At 36.2% G+C, this 20,651-nt stretch overlaps 1 protein-coding gene across 1 annotated transcript; it reads left to right on the top strand.

Moving 5' to 3' along the window:
- Nucleotides 1–8,350: 8,350 nt before the first annotated feature.
- Nucleotides 8,351–8,887, top strand: LOC143560154 (uncharacterized). Its single transcript, XM_077048523.1, has one exon. It carries the CDS (start codon nt 8,351–8,353, stop codon nt 8,885–8,887), a length of 537 nt encoding a protein of 178 aa, XP_076904638.1.
- The last annotated feature ends 11,764 nt before the right edge of the window (nt 8,888–20,651 follow it).

Raw genomic sequence — 20,651 nt, 5'->3', positions numbered from 1 at the left:
TGTCAGTAGTTCAGTATCTAGTGTCTGTAATCGTGTTATTTGGATTTGTATTAAGGTTTAAGCGAACTTGTCTCACAAGTTCGCTTGATATAGGCGAACTTGTGGAACAAGCGAAGTTAGTGACAACTTCGCCTAAACATGTTAGGCGAAGTTGTCGTATGATATATAGGTTTAGTTTACGGCTTGTTTGAAAAAAAGTTGTTCAGTTCGTGTAATCGGTGATTGATATATCACGTGTTATTAGTTGCAATACAACATGTTCATTGTTTATTGTAACGTGTGTTTGCTTGTGTTTAACGTATATCGATTCTACGCTCGTATCGTCTTACGTAGGGATTCTGCACCTACGTAGAACGAGATATTCCGTGTAGATCCGGCTGGGAACCTACAATTGGTATCAGAGCGTTTGCTCGTGATTGTGTGGTTCGGGATTATCACACGGGTGTAGAAATCGTTCCGTTCGACTATTCGCGGGACGAGTTTACGTTAATATACCGAGTTTTTGTGTCCTACTCACCTCCCACCATCAAAAGCAACCCATTACACCTTCGCATACCTCGCAAAACGTCAAAATCAAACCTGCAAAAACATTGTGTTCATCAGGCGAAGTTGCCGTCACTGTTTGTAGGGTTTAGGCGAAGATATAAGGTTAAGCGAAGTTATTAACAACTTCGCCTACCTCACAAGTTCGCTTAACTTAAGCGAAGTTATCCACAACTTCGGCTAATCTGGCGAAGTTGAGAAGAAAGCGAAGTTGAAAGATCAAGCGAAGTTAGGATTTAAGCGAAGTTAAGTTTAACTTCGCCTACTGGTACTGTTCAAAAAAAAAAAATTAAAAAAATTTTTCGGGTTTCTTTGTGTTTTCGTTTCGTACTTCTATAAAAGATGACTTCCATAAATATTACGGAACTGGTAAAAATGGAGGTGGAAGCAGGTTCAGCTACTAAGGCACCGAAAATGCTTAAGGGAACCGATTTCGTGGCTTGGAAAGATCGGTTTGAGCAGTATGTTAAATATCAAGATGCTAAGATGTGGGTGTGCATTCAAGATGGATACATTCCACCAACGGCTTTGTATGAGGGTCGTGAACAAATTAAGAAATACAATAAGATGGAAGAGGAAGAAAAGAAGATGTATGAGGCTGAAAGCAAAGCTCATGCTGCGATAACAATGGCTCTTCCACAAGAAATTCTTCACATCTTCAGGAAATATAAAACCGCCAGAGAGCTATGGGAAGCGCTTGAAAACCGATATGAAGGTAATGTGGGGATACGTGCATCCAAGATTAAGCTACTCAAAACCCAATTCTCGGTGTTCAAGTATTTGAAGAATGAATCACTTGATGATATCATCACAAGATATTATCACCTGATGACCGAACTCAGCAATTATTCCATTGTTTACAAAGAAGAGGAGATCGTAGAAAAACTTCTTGATGCTCTCCCACCGAAATGGGAAATGTACACTGTCTTGATGAGAGAAGATAAAGAGTTTGCCAACATTGACTTGGAAACAGCAGTCAATAAAGTACGAACTTTTGAACTTAACATGGTTCGAAAAGAGACACCAACTGATCAGGTTCAGGATCCGGGAATGTATGGTGCGAAAGTTAATTCAAGTTCAAGTTCGAAGTCAGAATCATCTGCTTACTACTCAAAGGGAGACACGAGCTCTAACTCAACTCATGATGGTCATGTAACTCTCAACATGGATGGTGATGTGTGTTTCGTAGCTGGTGGAACAAACACTTCTAAACCTCAAACAACAAAGGGTAGTTTTTCTTCAAGTGTTCCGAACAACAACTACTCTCAGATGCCCATGAGTGTTAAATCTGCTGAACAGCAGTTTGCTCTCTATGCATCTTTCATTGCTTCTTACGAAAATTACATTAAAGGTAAAATCGTTGATCCTGCAACTTTAGACGAAGACTATGATCAGATCGATGCTGATGATCTGGAGGAGATGGATCTGCAGTGGCAGATGGCAATGATAGTAAGAAGAGTTAAAAGCTTTATGAAGAAGACTGGTAGAAAATTCGTTGGTGAAAGATCAGGTTTTGATAAGTCAAAGGTTCGGTGTTATAACTGTCAACAGAATGGCCACTTTGCTAAAGAATGCACAAGTGAACGAGTAGAACGTAGTCACAACAGGCCAACACAACCGAATGGGGGAAGTAATGAAAATAAGGCGATGATATCCAGACAGAACGGGGAATACAATTGGAATCTGCAAGTTGAGGAAGTGTTCGAACAGGCCAACTTGGTTAACATCGAAACTGAAGAAAAAAACAGAGAGACAAGAGAAGATCAAGCTTATATGGCAGAGGTGACAGATCAGCTCTCTGAGGTAAGTTCTAAACTCCCTTGTACGAAATGTGAAAATCTGTCTGAACAATTGAAAACAATAACTGATCAGTTTGTTAGTTTGGATGCTCAATTTAGAACATTAAAATAAGATCATTATTACACTAAAACTAGAGAAAAAAATTACACGGTAAAAATAAAAGCTAGTGAGAAAGATATCAGAAGTCTTAAAGCCAGTCTAGCTGAAAAAATACAAGTAATTGATCTTAGCTATGAAGTGTTAGAAGAGAAAACCAAACTAATTGATGAAAGAGATAAACAGATAGCTGATTACCAGGTGAAAGTGGTGGAACTAAACAGAAAGCTTGAGCAATTTAGAAATTCCTCCGCAATACTTGATCACCTCGTAAGTGATCAACGTTCCCCAGTTAAAAGGGGAGAAATTGGATATTCTGAAGTTCCACCACCTTATAATCATAACTATACTTTTGATCCTAGTAATCAGAAATCTGTTAATGTTGAAATTGGTCAGACAGTTCCTGTTAAAGTTACGATTAAAGATCCAGAAGTTAGTAAAAGCGAAACGAGTAAGCCTGTTTCGAATGTTAAGATTTCTGTTCCTAGTTCTGTCTCATCAAATTTGGAAAAGACATCCGAGTCTAGTGAGACAAAAGAAGAGGCAGTGTTACTAAAACGTGGAGAGGAACATAAACCAACTGAAAAGAATTCTCCACTAAACCCGTATGTCCCACCATATGTTAGACAAATGGGTAGTAATGCAACCTTAACATCTAAAACAACTGTTGAGACGAAAGTTGAACACAGGAGCTGTTTCAGATGCAATCAAATAGGACACCTGATTGCTGATTGCCCTCTGAATCAGAGATTCAAAGGTATGAGGCCTTCGAAAACTGAGAATAGAACTAACAGTAATTACTATAATGGTAAGAATGAAAACTCATCAAAGTTCAGATATTGGACTAATCCAGGTTTTCAAAGAAGTCGATCTCAGTTTTTCCCTATTAACAACTAAATCATTAGTTATAATTCATTTAATTCACGAAGGTTTGGATGGCCTCATAGTCAATCTACTAGAAGGTATCCTTTTAGAACTTACAGAAATCATTCTAATACTAACTTAGGACAGCCAAAGCACGGGATGCATTTTAACAGATTTAATCGACCCAAGACCAATAGGTCTTGGGTCCTCAGATTTTAATCCTTTGCTTTAATCGTGCAGGAACAGTTGAACAGGGCTGCAAACAATCTATGGGTTGTGGATAGCGGCTGTTCCCGGCACATGACGGGTAACAAGAATTTGTTACACGAATGGAAACCTGTTCAGGGAGGTAGAGTAAGTTTTGCTGGAGAGAGTGGTGGAAGAATTACTGGAATTGGAACGGTGACTAATGGTAAAATGAAGTTAGAAAAGGTGAATTTCGTTGAAGAGCTGAAGCATAATCTGCTGAGTGTGTCTCAGATTTGTGACAAAGATTACACTGTGCACTTTACCAAAAATGAAGCGATCGTACTGTATCCTGGTTTCAAGATACCAGAGGCATGGATAGTGATGAAGACTCCAATGGAAAAGAATACATATGTTATGGACATGAGGTCGACTGAGATGGCAACAGAAGAATCATGTCTTCTGTCAAAAGCAATCAGAATCGGAAGTCAACAACATGTGGATGTCAGTTTCTTGGAGGCAGATTAGTGTCATGGCAGTGCAAGAAGCAGACCTCAGTCGCCATTTCTACCTGTGAAGCAGAATACATGGCAGCATCGAACTGCTGCTCCCAGGTTCTTTGGATACAACATCAATTGCGCGATTACGGTCTGAATTTCACTCATACCTCTATTTGCATAGATAACACTGCTTCTATCTCAGTAACTAACAATCCCGTAAAGCATAGCAAAACTAAACACATTGACATCCGTCATCATTTTATACGGGATTGTGCTGAGAAGAAATTGATAGTGCTTGAAAAGGTTGATTCGTTAGATAATTTCGCTGATTTGTTTACTAAAGCGTTTGACAAAACTCGTTTTCAAAACCTTGTTGAGCTAAATGGGATGATCAATCCCGAGTAACCGTGTTTTTTGTTTTTTTACTTTGTTTAAAAAAAAATAAAAAAATAATAAATAAAAAAAAAACGTCACTATCGCTTAGAATTATGTCGGTTGCTTCAGTTTGAAGGACATATCTTCGGATATGTTTGGTCCTCATTTCTACCTGTAGAGTATGAGGATAGCCATTAACCAGATGACTGAAAGTGACCAGGGCGGTTTATGATGTGTTTTATTCTTTCGCTGAAAATTAGTCGTTCATACTTAGTTAGAAGGACACATACTCGTGTGTGGTCGGTCCAGCTGATCCATTGGATCTTTAGGATAGCCGTTTACCTGAAGACTTCGACTTGATCGGGGCGATAGAAGTTAAAAATATTTTTAAAATGGGAGATGAAATAATTTTTCAAGTCTACTGCTTCGTAAGAAGTATCTAAACAATGTTTAAAAGAAAATTGATCCAACCTTGGAAAGTGATGGACAAACTGATTCTGTGTGCTTAACTAGTGAAGTTATTAGGCCTAAAAGACTTTAGTACAGTCATTGTATGTCATGGTAGCTTTTTATGGTGCGTAAAAGTAGAAGTGATACTAACTAAATCTCCTCGATTTTACGTGGAAACTCCTTAAGAGTTGTGCATCTCTCCATATATATCTTTCCGAATGATAGGCTGAAAAGCGATTACCCAGTCATACACGAGCCCGTGAGTGTTCTGATTCCCGAGAAGATGGTGTGTCAAGAAACTGCAGTGATCCAGATTCGGGACTTGCAGTAGTTTACTTGAAGCTGTGTAAATCTTTGTTTTAAAAAAAAAATATTATTATTATGTGTTACTGAGACATTCTAGAGCTTATAATGTTAATACTTCTCAATCAAGATGCAAGAATGAGAACGGGAAGAAGACTCTACAGATCGACGTGTACTTACAATTTAATCAGACACTACGGGTCGAGATCAACTCGGGGTGACTTGGGGAAAGCCAAATAAGCTTTGAGAATAGATAGGAGGCATCACAATCTCTGATGTGTTGCGCATTTAAGTTTTGAGCTTAATTGAACCTAACCCGTATCACAGAAGCGATGAAAACCATTTTAAGTTATTTACCTGCTTACAACCTGTTTCTTTATGTCATAATACAGCTGAACATGGATCTATGTGACAGTCACTTAATTAGTATGATTCCTGTTCGGATATTTTCTAAAACATGTTGGTCCCCGACTAGACTGAAATTTGATCCCGTGTACTTTATTTCTAAAATTTATTCTACTTATGTCGTTTTATGATTTTATACCTGGTTACTTGGTTCTTGATCGGATCAGTTAACTCTTTAAAGGAAGTTTTAAAAGTTTATTGAGTCGACAGTTGTTGCCACTGCAGGGTTGTCGGTTACGATACCACCTGCGGTTACGTTTCCATCTGTTTCTGAGGTGCCGGTTACATTGGGAATCCCTCCTCCGTACGCTCAAGACATATCATATATGAGGTTTGATTTCGATGCAACCTTATCCGATTCGGAAAGAATAGCAGCGCTTGAAAGGGTCGTGGCAGAACAATCAAGAGTAAATCTTATCCAGACTCATGCTATTCAGCGCCTCGTTGCGGAGAATCAAATTCAGTCGTCCCTCCTGATCGAGCATGGTAAAATAATTGATGCCTTGAAACAGTTCTTGGCATCTCAGGGGGAGATGAGCTGTAAGGGTGACGAGCTGAGGACAAAAAAGCGTAACGATCGAGACGATGATCCCAATGCATCGAAAGGTGCAGGTGGAGAGTTGCCAAGAACTGAACAAGCTCTTGGGACTTCCACATCTCAGGGGGAGTCAACGAGTGCAGCTGGCGGTTCAGGAGGAGATGATGTGGTGGTTGTGGATGCTGAGGAGGTGTTAGATGATGATGATGATGTGTTACCACTGGAAGAGATTGAGAAGATAGGGGCTGAGATCGTGATTGACGATGAAGTTGAAGAAGGAGAGATTGTGGAGGACAACGTTGAACATGAAATTCCAGAAGTTGAAAAGTCAGATTTGGGTCAAGATACGGGATGTGATGAGACAGAATGGGAGGAGCAGCCAAGATGGAAAGAAGGCTACGCTCAGTGGTTCGTAAAGACTAAGAAACCGGCGGTCTCTACTATGTTCAAGAAAAGTTACAACATCAGGGGTTATGCTGAATCGAAAAAGGGGATTATATGCTGGTTATATGATGAGCAGTTGAGGCTTTTTGTGATTAAAAGGTATGATGGGGTTCAATATTTCAAGAGGTTGTTGAGATCGTTGAATACGTTGCCTGAATGTGAAGTGAAGGACTTAGCCAGGTTGAGGTTGATCAACAGGAGTGATGATAATATGGCTAGGATCATTGGGAAGATAGTCTGGAAGGAAAGCACAAAGGAGAAAAAGTTCGAGCTGTTGAAACCACAGAGATGAAAGCTCGTTGAAGACAAAGGCAAAGGAATGAGAGCAGATGGCAAGCCTTGGATGATAATGAAGTATAAGCCGATCCGGTGTCTAAAAGAAGTGCCGATGAAACAAATGCCCAAGGATGTGCTCAAAGATCTGAAATGGTGGCACGTTGATAGTGAAACAGCTGAAGCAGTAATGGAGGATGAAGATGAACAAGAGCTGATGAGAGTATATGATCCTATGCATTTAGTGAATTTGTCTCAAGCTGATCTGCAGGTGCTGAACGAGAAAAAGATATTTTACATTCCTGCTTGGAAAGAAGAAGCAAAGAAATATCAAAGAGTAGTTTCAGTTTGTGTACGAGAAGGCGTTCATGCTTGAAGATGGATGATACAAGATTTTTGGGATTACGAGACACGTGTTTGAAGATAGGGATATGAAGCTACTGCCAAGGGGGAGTCTGTTGGTACATGATGTCAGTAGTTCAGTATCTAGTGTCTGTAATCGTGTTATTTGGATTTGTATTAAGGTTTAAGCGAACTTGTCTCACAAGTTCGCCTGATATAGGCGAACTTGTGGAACAAGCGAAGTTAGTGACAACTTCGCCTAAACATGTTAGGCGAAGTTGTCGTATGATATATAGGTTTAGGTTACGGCTTGTTTGAAAAAAAGTTGTTCAGTTCGTGTAATCGGTGATTGATATATCACGTGTTATTAGTTGCAATACAACGTGTTAATTGTTTATTGTAACGTGTGTTTGCTTGTGTTTAACGTATATCGATTCTACGCTCGTATCGTCTTACGTAGGGATTCCGCACCGACGTAGAACGAGATATTCCGTGTAGATCCGTCTGGGAACCTACAAGAACTATTTATTGGTGGCCTGGAACGAAAAGATGATTGCGACCTACCTACGTGAGAAAATGCTTAACTTGTTACAAGGTTAAGGCGGAGTATCATAAACTGTCTGGACCGTTGCGACAACTAGAAATTCCCAAATGGAAATGCGAACGAATCACAATGGAATTTATGATGAAATTGCCAAGGACTGCAAGGGATTATGACTCAATTTGGGTAATAGTGGACCGACTAACAAAATCTGCATATTTCTTACCAATAAAGGAAAATTATAGCTTGGAGAGGTTGGCTAAGTTGTACGTGGATGAGATAGTCTCTCGCCATGGTTTACCAATTTCAATTATTTCGGATCGTGATAGTCGTTTTACCTCAAGTTTCTGAAATCTTTTCAGTAAGCTTTAGGCACGCGTTTAGACTTAAGCACTACCGAGAAACCGATGGTTAAAGTGAGTGAACCATTCAAACGATGGCAGACATGTTGAGGGCATGTGTCTTAGATTTTGGAGGAAGTAGGGATACTCACTTACGACTAGTGGAATTTTCGTACAACAATAGCTATCACACTAGCATTCAATCAGCGCCATTCGAAACCTTATATGGTCGTAAGTGTTGATCACCTGTGTGTTGGGCAGAAGTGGAAGATAGTCACATGACTGGTGCCAATATCATTCAAGAAATGACCAATAGAATTATCAAGATTAGGGACAAGTTGAAAACTAAATGGACAGGTATAAGAGCTATGCCAATGTTAGACGAAAGCTGTTAGAATTTGAAGTTGGTGATATGTTTTTGTTAAAGGTGTCGCCGAACGACGCTATCCATTTTGGAAAGAAGGATAAATTAAGTCCAAGATACATAGGACCATTTGAATTGTTGGAAAAAATTGGTACGGTGGCATACCATGTTAAATTGGCAATGGAACTGGGTAATATCCATGACACATTTCATGTGTCCAATTTAAGAAAATGCGTAGCCGATGAATCGTTAGTCATACCGCATAAGGAAATCAAACTTGATGGGAAGTTAAACTTCGTTGAAGAACTAATTGAAGTTGTAGATAGGAAAGTGAAGAAGCTTAGGAGACGTCAGATCCCGATAGTGAAAATTAGGTGGAATTTGAAAAGAGGACCCGAGTTTACGTGGAAGATGGAGGGTGATGCAAAACGAAAATACCCGCATTTATTTTTAGACCAATGTGAAATTGATGAAGATGCATGTGTGATAGATGACCCCGAACCGTTAAAGTGTGTTGCATGATCTATTCCCTTATATCTAAAAACTTAATTCTTTGATTGCAAATGTGATACGTGCTATGTGTTTACATGTTGTGATTAACATTGTGCGAGTTAGTTGACTAAAGAATGAAACCACTAGAGTAAGAGAACCACACCTTAAGCAAATTTCGAGGACAGAGTTTCTAAAATTAACATGAGATTTGAGACGCATTATATTTCTAAAATTAACATAACCTATGTTTTTACAATAATAAAAATTATTTTACTTAAACTAATTATAAAAATAACAAAATATATTATATCTCAAAAATCCAAACAAATCTCTGCAGCCCAATTTCCCCCATTCACGTTCCAGCAATTCCCTTCTCCAATCACCCTTGTTAGTTGTTGCGTGTACTCAATACCCAAGAAATCCTCTACCCTCAAATCTATCTTCACTTCCTGCAACACCTCAACCCTTTATTCTCTCTCTCTGAATCCGCCAAGAAATACCAAGGAATCTGCAGCCCAAACTCACCCTCTATTCATGGATTCTGCCAGAGAAAAAGAAATCCGGTAATTTGTTGCCATACCTCATTCTATTCTGATGATTCTGAATCAGATTGTTTCTAATACTCTGGTCAAATACTGCAGCCCTAACCTCCGTTTGTCTCTCGTTACTGCTCGTTGAACCAACCCAAAAGCAAGGAGACAAGCTACTCGTGATATTCTTGATGTGCACCAGGTATCACAACCCATACTCGTTCTATTCGTATATGATTCTAAGCTTTGGCTCCGTGTTAAACCCGCATGTTAAACCGTGAACGAATAAGTAATATAACCATGCTTTAAATTAACTCAACATTGTTAATAATAATATTAAAAATATGATTCAGAGCAATAGGAAATTAACTTTCTGATTAAAGTGGACTTTATAAACAATAACTTTGTTTAAACTAACAAACAGGCCAAGAAACCAAACCTTAAAATTTCGTTTACATAATAGCCAGATTCTGCATAACTTATAACTGGCCTGGAACCTTAAAAATCATATGTCATGCAGCCCCAAAACTGTGGCCAAAGTAATGGCCATTCGGTAACTCGTTTAAGGACGAACTAGTTCGTAAACCAAACAAGTACGCGGCTTGTTAACTAGTAAGAAAGTATGAAGGTATGAAAGTACAAGTATGAATGAAAGTATGTATGTATATATATGTATGAATGAAGTTTAAGGAAAGTAATATGTGTCTTCAGATACATAAAGGTAAAGTATGAGAATGTATTATATGCTGCTTTATTAAGTAGAACTCACTCAACGTAGCTGACTTTCAGTATGCACGCAGGTGAGTACGATGAGGAAGCTAGCTTGAGGAGAACACATGCCAGGAAAATAAGAAGCTGGCATCTAAAGAATTATGATGTGTTTATGAATGATGCTTTATTATGAAAGACAAATAATGTTTATTTAAGACAAGTTTAAGAATTAATATGAAATGTTTGTTGAAAGTTTTATATTCCGCGAAAGTTTTAATTAATTATGATATTCAGAACTGTGTTTATGAGTAAATCCAACGCTAAAGTAGGGCACCGGGTCTGGGGCCATGTTTTTGGAAAATTTGGAAATTTAAATACAAGATAATTTGTTAATGTAAACTATATTTTCAAGACTGACCACTAAAACCAACAACACCGGTGACAACCCGAGGCCATATTTTTACACCCCAAAATGATTATATAACTGATACGAATAAGTTATATAGTTTATATAGTCGTACGGTAACCCGCAACCGAACATAAAGCCCGAACTTGCTAAATATAGAAACTTTTTTAAAGCCCGGTCAAGTAAAACGAGATAACTGAAACGTTTAGAAGTTAAAATAAATACTTGAACACACATCATCAACATTATAAAGACTTTCCATAAAAGAAACTTTAATCCACCAGGAATACCAGTTTCACCATTTAATCTTTATTAAGGTTGAAACTAGTTGAGTTAAGTATTTATAATTCGTATTTACCATAGGAACCACCACTTTCGGGAAGTAAGTCGTTTAATTACTTGGAGAATTCGGTGAGTCTCGCGTGTAATCCATTTTTACTTAAATTTTTTGGGAACTAGTACATAATCCTAAACTTTTTAAACGGTATGGAACTATTAGGGTGTTTTACTACTAAATTTTTGTCCTAACTTTTTCACAATCATTAGCCCAAGGGGATGGCCGGAGGCTTGTATGGGTAGTACTATTTGGGAGACCCCCATGCATAGTGACCCTATCTTGGGTAAACCACACTGAGATCTGCGGATCGTTGCGACATATAACCTACTTGTTGATTATTGCTTTTAGCAGGGTGATAGTCCGGGACTGTATAACTTCTACTATGAGTTGGAGATACTTATGCTAGTTGCAAGTTTGATTTTAAACTTGATATGTTATATACCATGATGTGTCAGCTTTATTATGTGTCTTAAACTCACGAGTTCACCAATATTATGTTGACGTATTTTAGTATGTAGTTTTTAGGTAACTTAGCCATCGGGGAGAGGAATCAGGTTATGCCCTAGTCGCCTAGTGAACCGTAGAAGACTTGGTTCTCAAGAATAAAGTATGTAGTCATGGAAGAGTACTTAATAAATAAATATGTAAATGTCAGATGACATCCTAGACTAATTAATGGTGCTATGCACCTAAGACAATTTAAGGCTTATGGTTGACCCGTTTGCTTTAGTTGTACCTTTGAATTGCAAATTCTTAGCATGTTATGATTTCATTTTAAGTTTATTTATTTTCTGCTGCTCATAATTTATACCAGTTGGTCACGACTAGTCCCCCCGGGTTTGGTGTGATATCAATTTTCAAAGCGTATTTAATTTTTAACTCTAAAACAAAGACCATAGAAGAAACATTAAATGTCAAATTTAATGAAAGTCTAATTTAAAAATTCATAATGATCCAGCTGATTTGTTTAATCTAGACATCTTAATATTTGAACCTTGAAATCATGAAAATACAGATGATAGTATTCATTATAGCAGGTTATACCTTTTTGAAGAGTCAAACACATAAAACAACAGCGGTTTCGTCAAAACTACTGATCATGTACAGTATGCTGATCAAGGATACCAAGGTTGTGAAACTACTAATGATTTAACAACTGCTTCTCAAAATGGACTTTCTCATCCCAATATTGGTAGCCCATGAGCTGTTTCTCAAAACAATTGTTTACAAACAATACCCCACCTTTAACAACTGATTTCACATCAGCAGTTTCACCTACTTCTTCAACAAACACTATAAGGGCCATTATACCCTATGTGTTTCACCCAGCTCATACTAAAGAACAGATCATTGGTGACTTATAACATGGTGTTCTTACCAAAAGTCAACAAGCAAATGCCTATTTGTTTGATGGTTTCCTATTTCAACTAGAACCAACCAAGTATCAACTAGCTTTAATAAACAATAGTTGGGTTAAGCCACATAAGTGGAACTCATGAAATTCACCAAGATGCATGTTTGGGAATTGTGTCCATGCCCAGAAAATTTAACTCCTATTGGTACAAAATGGGAATTTAGGAACTGGACTAGTGAAAGAGGGATTGTTATAATACACAAGGCGAGGTTAATAGTTCAAGGATATCTTTTCTAGAAGAATGATTTGACTATGAAGAATCCTTTGCACCTCTGTACCTGGATACAAATCACCAGGAATAGTAGTTGTTCACAGATTGGGAGTAACTGAAAAGAAGAAATCAAAAAATGTTCAAAAGAAACCTTTGTTGCCAAATCCATCCATGTGATGTATTAAAAAGAACAATCATCTAACTTAGGATTGTAGATTTTAAAAGCTGTACACAACAAGAAAATTGTTGAAACACTTGATGTCTTCATTATAATTCAAAGTCCACACCCAATGAGAAAGTTTAGTTTGAAATCATTGAAACATCTGTTAGTTTGGCTCTAAAGAACATTCCTAGTTCAAGATTGTTCAAGTAACATATGCTTCACCAACAAGCATCTCTCCTCACAAAACTGTTGTTCCAAGTAATCCATCAGCAGTTTCACAAAGTGCTGAGATCAAGATGCTAATGGAAAATAAAAAAATGTTGATGAATCTTGTAAATAATCTTCAATAAAAAAATGATTTGTCTTCTTCAAATGAGCAACCCAAGACCAACATGGATCAGGGTAAACCTTCTAACTAATTTTCTTTATATGTGCATAGAGCTTTCACATGCATGGAGAGTCTATGATATGTGGACAATGGAGGCTGTTGGGACATTACTAGGAATATATCTCTCCTTTCTGAATTTAAAACACATGAAGGAGGAGTTGTGTCATTTGGAAATGATGAGAAAGGAAGTGTACTTGGCTCAGGTAAGGTGGAAGCATGTAAGTTGATTTTTTATAGTGTCAATTTAATTGATAAACTGAAATTAAAATTGTTAAGTTTATCACAGATGTCTGATAAAGGATATGGTGCTTACTTTACTAAGAAAACATTCAAACTTGTCAACAGAAATTGTGCAATGCAAAATAAAAAATTGATTGCAGAGAACACCTTGTTAACTGCAAACTGGTGTGGCAATGTCTATGCTATGGACATGCATAAGGATAAAAACATTCCAATGCAACATGTTTTCTTAGTAGAGCATCAACAAAAGAAAGAAAGTTATGGCATAGGAGATTAAGTCATGTTACTTTACAATTAGTTAACAATCCAACCAAGAAACAGCTGGTTAGAGGCCTACCTGTCAAAGAATATGTCTGTAACAAAAATTGTGTTGTCTGTTTAAAAGGTAAACCACACAATGTCTCATACAAATCCATTGAAGAATCTAAAACTACTGCTTGTTTTAATCTCTTGCACATGGACATTTTTGGACCAGTCAGAATACTGAGTCTTAGAAAGAAAAGGTAGTGTCTTGTGACTGTAGATGATTACTCAAGATTCACTCGGACATTCTTCTTGCATTTTAAGGATGAGACAATAGAAAAGATCTAGAACTTTATTGTTCAAATGGAAAAACAATTTGATCTACCAGTCAAAATCCTAAGAAGTGACAATGGAATTGAATTTAAAAATGAAGTGCTAGATACTTTTTGTGTCTCTAAACGCATTGTCAGACAATTCAGCATTCCAAGGCAGCCACAACAAAATGGAATAGTATAAAGAAAGAACAGTACATTGACCGAAGCTTCTAGATCCATGCTTGCTGATTCAGGGCTACCTTTATACTTATGGGCTGAAGTAGTAAACACTGCAGGATATGTTCAAAATAGGTTTTTAATAAATCAAATGACATGAGAAAACAACCGATGAAATTCTTTACAAAATTAAACAACTGATATCCTTTTTCAAAGCCTTTGGTTGGCCATGTTTTATTTTGAACCTAAAAGACTCAATTTCAAAATTTGCAACCAAGGTAGATCGTGTTTTCTAGGCTATTCCTCAACATCTAAAGCTTATAGAGTTTTTAACTCTAAACAAAGACTACAGAAGAAACATTAAATGTCAAATTTAATGAAATGTATGATTTAAAAATTCATAATGATCCAGCTGATTTGTTTATTATTGACATCTTAAGGTTTGAACCTAAGAATAATGAAACTACTGATGATAGTATTCATTCTAACAGGATATACCTGTTTGAAGAGTCAAACATAGAAAACAACAGCAGTTTCGTCAAAACTACTGATCATGTACAATATGCTGATCAATGATATCAAGGTTGTAACACCCCAACCCGGAACGGACTGACGTGTCACTATTACAGATATCAAATCAACGCCACAATCTAAAATACAACAAAAATCAATGCAACCTATGTCATATTATTAAACCAAAATGAAATAACTTTTAAAAGTTTGAATTTCATTATTCTCTCTCATCACTAATTTCCCCGAGTCTCGGATTACCAGAAAACAAAATAAAAAAAATCAAAACAAGAAAATACGGCTGAGCCAAAAATTGCCCAGTAAAGGAATAACAATAGTATAGGTAAGGACAGACGTAAGAAAATAAATATACGGACTTCAATTTAAACTCGAAATCAACATTTTTACCGAAACATATACTTAATAAAATTCGGAGGTATGATCCGACACTTGGCCAGAACAATATTAAAAGCACACGGAAGCATATCAGAAACATATCATGACGTACACACATCAAACCACGTGACTACACATATCAATAACTCAAAGTCACGTGAAACGGAAGCACCCACGAGCCTAAACAGAACAGACAGGTACACAGCTAGCTAGTCCATGCACCTATGAGACGATGAGCGTGGCGTACACCCATTATTCCATCTCCACAAAACAAACGCAAACTCAGAGCTTAGATCGATCTATACGCCTCCAGGGGCCAAAGTGCTACGAAAGCACAAGCTAGAGATGCCGTGAACTTTTATTACATACTGTCACGATAAGTGCATGCCGTTGACGCCCATACGACATTTCAGACATGCTCGGGTGACAGAGTACAAAAGCTAATTTCATATAACTAAACATATTTAAAAGGGAACATGCAATAAAGAGTACAAAATATATAATGTATTGCGAGCTACAAAAATATAATATAATATAACTGAACTCAAAATATAACTGACGCGTAACCAAAATCCGTACTACAAAGTAACAAATTAGAATTTATACTATGAGTGAAAGAAACCAGAAACCGTACTACAAAGTAACAGAATATATTAATACTATGAATGACAGAAACCAGAAACCGCACCTTAGCCTAGGAGCACCAGCAAGTAAAATTCAAGTTGCATTAAAAGTTGCAGTAGCACCTACGTTTATTATTTTCCAATTAACTTTACGAAACTTAGATCCGTTGGTTGGTTAAATAATTCTCGGCGACATGGACTTTTAAGGTTGTTACTTAGAATTAGGCTCTTAACGCCATATGCACCTTGTATTAGTTATCCTTTGAAATACATAAAACATAACTAAGTTTACTTGCAAAACAAATATAACGAAAGTTAATGGTAGTTGTAGTAACTATTGTTTAATAACGCAAATCATTAGTTTTGCTTAGTGAAACTGGACATAACTTTTAACAGCTTCTTTAGATCATTATTAAATAATTATAATAATAATAATAATAATAATAATAATAATAATAATAATAATAATAATAATAATAATAATAGTAGTAGTAGTAATAATAAAACTCATAAAACTCATACAGCCTCCATTCAATTGGAATAGAAATTCCAAAATACTAACTCATACATATTCTTGTAGCCATAGTACCATATCAATAATTTATTTTGGAAAACCAGATTATGAGTTCACTTATCAATACTATATAAAAGTGGCACACATGCAGAATCTCTCAATGGACAAATGTGCAGAATTAAAATTTGTAGTCTTAGTCGCCGGAAACAAACGAAGTTATTAAAATTCGTACCTGAATGGGTTAGCGGAACGATTCGGAGGAATGAGACGACAAGAGCTAACTCAAGAACGCGTACGGCTGTGGATCAGGCTAAAGTCGGCTACTTGGCAGCTCTGATGTCGTTTCCAGTTATCGCAACAATGGATGTTGCCGGAGACGAGTTATTGTGTTGGTGGCGTGATGCGTGGTGGTTCGCCAACGGTAGTCGGAAGCGGCAGAATAACTAGCATAGAAGGGTTTTGATTGAGGGTTAATGGCTTTTATAATACTTGATGGTTGAGTTATCTATCGCGATAATGGGTCGATTGTTGAACAAGATAACTTTTCAAATATTAAATGGATTGAAGATAAGGGATGAACGAGAAGGATAATAATTATGAATTTCTTTCAAATCAAATAATCATTATTAAATTGTGAATCATTCAGATTTTAGTTTATTTAACTTTATTTATTTACTATATAAACTTTTCAGATATTACAAAGGTTGTGAAACTACTAACGATTTAACAACTGCTTCTCAAAATGGACTTTCTCATCCAAATATTGGAAGTCCATGAGCTGTTTCTCAAAAAAAATGTTTACAACCAATGTCCCCACCGTTAACAACTGATTTCACATCAGCAGTTTCACCAACTTCTTCAACAAACACTATAAGAGCCATAATACCCTCCCTATGTGTTTCACCCAACTCACCCTCAAGTACAAATCAATGGTGTCTGATAAAGGATATGGTGCTTTCTTTACTAAGAAAACATTCAAACTTGTCAACTCAAATTGTGCAATGCAAAATAAAAAACTGATTGCAGAGAACACCTTGTTAACTGCAAACAGGTGTGGCGATGTCTATGCTGTGGACATGCATAACGATAAAAACATTCCAATGCAACATGTTTTCTTAGTAGTACATCAACAAAAGAAAGAAAGTTATGGCATAGGAGATTAAGTCATGTTTCTTTACAATTAGTTAACAATCCAACCAAGAAACAGCTGGTTAGAGGCCTACCTGTCAAAGAATATGTCTGTAACAAAAATTGTGTTGCCTGTTTAAAAGGTAAACCACACAATGTCTCATACAAATCCATTGAAGAATCTAAAACTACTGCTCGTTTTAATCTCTTGCACATGGACATTTTTGGACCAGTCAGAATACTGAGTCTTAGAAAGAAAAGGTAGTGTCTTGTGACTGTAGATGATTTCTCAAGATTCACTCGGACATTCTTCTTGCATTTTAAAGATGAGACAATAGAAAAGATCTAGAACTTTATTGTTCAAATGGAAAAACAATTTGATCTACCAGTCAAAATCCTAAGAAGTGACAATGGAATTGAATTTAAAAATGTAATGCTAGATACTTTTTGTGTCTCTAAAGGCATTGTCAGACAATTCAGCATTCCAAGGCAGCCACAACAAAATGGAATAGTATAAAGAAAGAACAGTACATTGACCGAAGTTGCTAGATCTATGGTTGCTTGCCGTGTTGTAAAAGTCGGAGTTAAGGCCTTTGAATCGCCGATTCCAAGGCCCTCGGACAACAACCATGCCGCCTTTTCCCAACTCGGCCACCATTACTCGCCAAGGTCCAACTCGGTCAAAAGTCGGAGTACTCAGGATTACCCGGCCTCCAAGGTCAACTTGGCCACAATTATTTTTAATATTTTTTATTTTATTATTTTTTATTTTTAATAAAAAATTACAAAAAACAACAAAACATGAATTTTTTGAATTATATTTTTTTCAAATGAATTATGCTTATTTTGACATGAAATATGTTTATTTTAACAAATATATAATATTCAATAACTATTTTATGTTATATTATCATGTCCGAGTACAAGCCGAGTACTCCCTACAAGGGGGTCGGCCGCCTAGGGACTGCCTAGCGAGTTTTACAACATTGGTTGCTGGTTCATGGCTACCTTTACAATATTAAACCATTGATCTCCTTTTTCAAAGCCTTTGGTTGCCCATGTTTAATTTTGAACCTAAAAGACAATTTCAAAATTGGCAGCCAAGTTAGATTATGGTTATTTTCAAAGCAATTCTTCAACTTATAAAGCTTATGGAGTTTTTAACTATAAAACCAAGACTATAGAAGAAACATAAAATGTCAAATTTAATGAAATGTATCATTTAAAAATTCATAATGATTAGATGATTTGTTTAATTTTGACATCTTAAGGTTTGAACCTAAGAATCATGAACTACTGATGATAGTATTTATTTTGACAGATTATCCTTTTTTGAAGAGTCAAATATAGAAAACAACAACAGTTTCTCAAAACTACTTTTCATGTACAATATGCTGATCAAGGATATCAAGGTTGTGAAACTATCGATGATTTAACAACTGCTTCTCAAAATGAACTTTCTCATCCCAATATTGGAAGTCCATGAGTTGTTTCTCAAAACAACTGTTTACAACCAATACCCCCCACCGTTAACAACTGATTTCACATCAGCAGTTAGCAACTTCTTCAACAAACACTATAAGGGCCATTATACCCTATGTGTTTCACTCAACTCATCCTCAAGTACAAATCATTGGTGGCTTGCAACATGGTGTTCTTACCATAAGTCAACAAGCAAATGCCTATTTCTTTTCTTTTATCCTATCTCAACTAGAACCAATCAAGTATCAACTTGCTTTAAGAGACTATAGTTGGGTTGAAGCCACGCAAGAGGAACTCATGTAATTCACCAAGATGCATGTTTAGGATTGTGTCCATGCCCAGAAAATGTCACTCCTATTGGTACAAAATGGGTATTTAGGTACAAGACTGATGAACAAGGGATTGTTATAAAAAAACAAGGCAAGGTTAGTAGTTCAAGGATATCTTCTAGAAAAAGGAATTGACTATGAAGAAACCTGTGCACCTGCTACAAGACTTGAAGCAATCAGATTGTTCCTTGCTTATGCTTCCACTCACAACATCAAAGATTTTCAAATGGATGTTTAAGGAGCTTTCCTTTATGGTGACATTCGAGAAGTGTATGTTGCACTGTATTTTCGTATACGGATCCAGGTTTTGGGTTTTGCATGTAAAATTGGTTTTATATTCATCTAAATAACAAGATTTAAAACATTTTTAATCGCTGCGTTTTGCATATAAATATGGTTATTTGAATTTAGTAATCTTGTTAAAACCCAACACTATAGGCTCTATAAGGCGATTAATACGTACTGGTAGCTCCTATCTGCTGCACAGGTGGTGATTTAGGTGGAATACTATCGCATCTATAGCCTGATAAGTCAGGCTTATCGGTAGGTATCTCTCGGGGAACTACGACATCTCTTAAACTTTCACACATCCCTTCCATTTCTTCCTCTTCCGGCTCTTCCTCCTCAGAATCTTCCTCTGGAACTTCTTCCTTTAGGGATAATGTTGGTACTTTGTTAGTCGCGTGATCACTGTGTCTCGACATCTGTCTGCACAACGGTTAGTAATAATAATAGAATTCCTCTATAGTATCAATCATAACTAGGTATAATATCAATTACAGCAAGATACGTACACATATTCATACACATCAGCACTAATAAGCCCTTGTACATTACATATATATATATAGGATCAGGATCATGAGAGAACTTTTTTGAAATTGAGAACTATGAGAACCATTTTGGATCACAAAAAACCCAAAAATAAAAAAAATCATAAAATAAAAAAACACAAAAATCAAAAAAGTTAAAAAACCAAAATTCTTATTTTATCATCCCGGTTTCATACAAAAAAACTCGGTTTAGCTAAATTATATACACATATGTATAATGTATACATATATGTACATTTACATGTTTTTTATACACACATGCATAATATAAGATAAATGATGTTGTACATATGTGTATATTACGTAACTAAAGATTAAATAAAAGTATACATATGTGTATAATACGACGTTTTTTTAATGAAACCGGAATGAAATATAAGAATTTTGTTTTTTTTTTTACTTTTTTTATAAATTTTGTTAATTTTTGTTTTATGTTATTTTTAAATATTTTTTTAAAGGTGTTTTTAGTGGTCCAAAATGGCTCTCAAAGTTCTCAATTTGCAAAGGGTTCTCTTAGGATCCTTACCCTATATATATATATATATATATATATATATATATATATATATATATATATATATATATATATATAAAATCAGTGTCATGTTTTATAAACATATGTTGTTATTTTTACCTATTCGAGTGTTCAACGACTTCTTTCGAATTCCCTCGTACAGGCAAGTCCGTTATTACGTGTTGGACCATGATACCCACATGCTCATTCGAGTTAATCCTGAAAGTCATAAATATATTATTAAATATTATTTATTCCCAAATATAATCGAGCCTAAGATTATATTAGGTATCCTAATAGATAACCTAATTCTTTATAACCAGTGGCTATG

Source organism: Bidens hawaiensis, unplaced genomic scaffold (genome assembly GCF_021521415.1).
Source record: "Bidens hawaiensis isolate Kalapana, Puna unplaced genomic scaffold, B.hawaiensis_p1.1 tig00020227_1, whole genome shotgun sequence".
In the NCBI taxonomy this organism is placed as follows: Eukaryota; Viridiplantae; Streptophyta; class Magnoliopsida; order Asterales; family Asteraceae; genus Bidens; species Bidens hawaiensis.
The sequence above is the reverse complement of the archived record's forward strand: the minus strand, read 5'-3'. Positions and strand labels throughout refer to the sequence as shown.

Coding starts and splice junctions, on each gene's coding strand:
- LOC143560154 (XM_077048523.1), top strand. CDS start 8,351: ATGGACAGGTATAAGAGCTATGCCAATGTTAGACGAAAGCTGTTAGAA.